Raw genomic sequence first — 1,823 nt, 5'->3', positions numbered from 1 at the left:
TATATAAAATTTATTAATTTTACTGTTAAATTTTACTGTTAAATTAATAACAATAATATACAGTAGTATTTAATAACATATATGTATAGTCTTTGCAAGATAAGTAAAGCAAATAGAAATAAATCAGAATCTTTTGTCACTTAAATTTAAAGAAGTATAGACTGTGCATTCCTATATAAAGTTGTCACTTATTTTCGATTTAGAAAGGGAAAAGAGTAGTTTGATTCTCTCTCTGTCTCTAAAGTTTTAAGTTGAAGAGAAATGCTGATATAATCAATTTTTTCTATGATGCTTGGGAAATGCATCTATATATCTACTGCATCTATGATCAGATCATTTTTCTTTTTTTCAGATTATTGTGTTAGTATCTGCTATTGATTAGTAAATTACAATTTGACGATTCATTACCTGCGCCTTCATGATCTTTCTTTTTCTCGTCATGATGTTTCTCATCATGTTTTTTGTGACTATCATCAGCATCGCCTTTGCCATAAGTGGTTTGCGTCTCGAACTCGTATTTATCGCCATCCTGTTTGTGGAAGGTGTCGAGAGTCTTGTAGCCATGATCACCTTTACCGTAGGTTTCCTTCAAGTAACCCTTCTCACCCTCCGCATCGCTCCCGTAGGTTCTGTAGTAACCGCCCTCATCTGATTTGCCTAAAACCACATTGTTGTCCGCCCTTGTTACGCTCAACAAGACATCTAACGCGTTCTCGAAATTCTGCACTCGGCGATAAACATTAATTTGACATATCTCAGAGAGAGAAGGAGAAAGAAAAAAATAATAAAATTATACTCGTTTTAACTTATTATTGACTTTTTTAATAATTATGTAAATAATAAACTATATATTTCTAAGATTTCATATGACTTTTTTGTATTTTATATTCTATTAGAAACATTAATTATGAAGCACATACCAGATGCGTTTTTCATGTGTTTTTTAGTATCTTGTGACTTCGGTGCATTACCAGCGCTTATTAAATCCCTCACTCCCGCAATGAGACTTAATGGCGCCGGTTGACGTACCTCGCGAATGAGTGAACCAACAGCGACAACATCGTTTTCGACGTTTTCATAAATAACAGATCTGGCCAAGCAATTACAAATAAGCAGGTGCGGGAGCAGTGACACAAACAGTTTCCAATACATCTCGCAGAAGATTACTTTAATCACGTCGGTTTCAATGATTCCTTGCTCGTTCAATCCATCTCGCTGAATCTTTTATATTACTCCCACCTTCTCATTGTTAGATAAAACCCTTCTGACAGAAACAATAAGCATTGCATGTATTCGTTGATCTTGCAAGTCGTCGCTGTGGCCAATCGTTTAAACGAGCAATTTGGCTTGCGCCTTGCTAATTTCGCAACATCTTCCGCGACAGTGTCTCTACAGAAAAGAACTGTATTGTGCGAATACCTGTCCAAGATTTTAGACAAGTTAACGATTGATCGATCACAGAAATTAGAAAGAACCGGTGATTGTTGTATCATTCACTATCCTCTTACGTAAAAGCATCTTTTCGTCATCAAGGAAGTCATGCCGGTTTCGTCGATCGGACTCGTCAACAATGGCAACTGATCGATTGCACTTCGTCGTTAAGCTGAACTATCGATCGGCGCGATATTATCTGTGTCGTGCGTATCGCATGAGCGATCTCACGCTTTCCACGATCGCGAGCATAAAAACCGTGGAATCGAGTTGCCGATAGCTGATAGAATTGTCTGACATAACGGACTCTAGTACGTTGCCCTTTCAAAAAACATTACGATTCTACTTGCGCTATGCTGTAAAAGTTTATTTAAAGCTGAAATTAAATTCTT

At 36.7% G+C, this 1,823-nt stretch overlaps 1 protein-coding gene across 1 annotated transcript in view; it reads right to left on the bottom strand.

Moving 5' to 3' along the window:
• The window catches only part of LOC108691538 (spore wall protein 2-like), a 1,751-nt gene extending 572 nt beyond the window's left edge, over positions 1 to 1,179 (bottom strand). Inside the window, exons 1-2 of the mRNA XM_018199317.1 lie at positions 921 to 1,179; positions 409 to 657 (exon numbers count right to left, since the gene is read on the bottom strand). Of these exons, the coding sequence (XP_018054806.1) occupies positions 409 to 657; positions 921 to 1,152 (481 nt within the window). The 5' untranslated portion in view covers positions 1,153 to 1,179. The remainder of the gene's footprint in view (positions 1 to 408; positions 658 to 920) is intronic.
• Between the last annotated feature and the right edge of the window lie 644 nt (positions 1,180 to 1,823).

This window comes from Atta colombica, unplaced genomic scaffold, assembly GCF_001594045.1.
Source record: "Atta colombica isolate Treedump-2 unplaced genomic scaffold, Acol1.0 scaffold47, whole genome shotgun sequence".
NCBI classification, from domain to species: Eukaryota; Metazoa; Arthropoda; class Insecta; order Hymenoptera; family Formicidae; genus Atta; species Atta colombica.
Note: the sequence above shows the minus strand (reverse complement) of the source record. Positions and strands in the feature narration are given on the sequence as shown.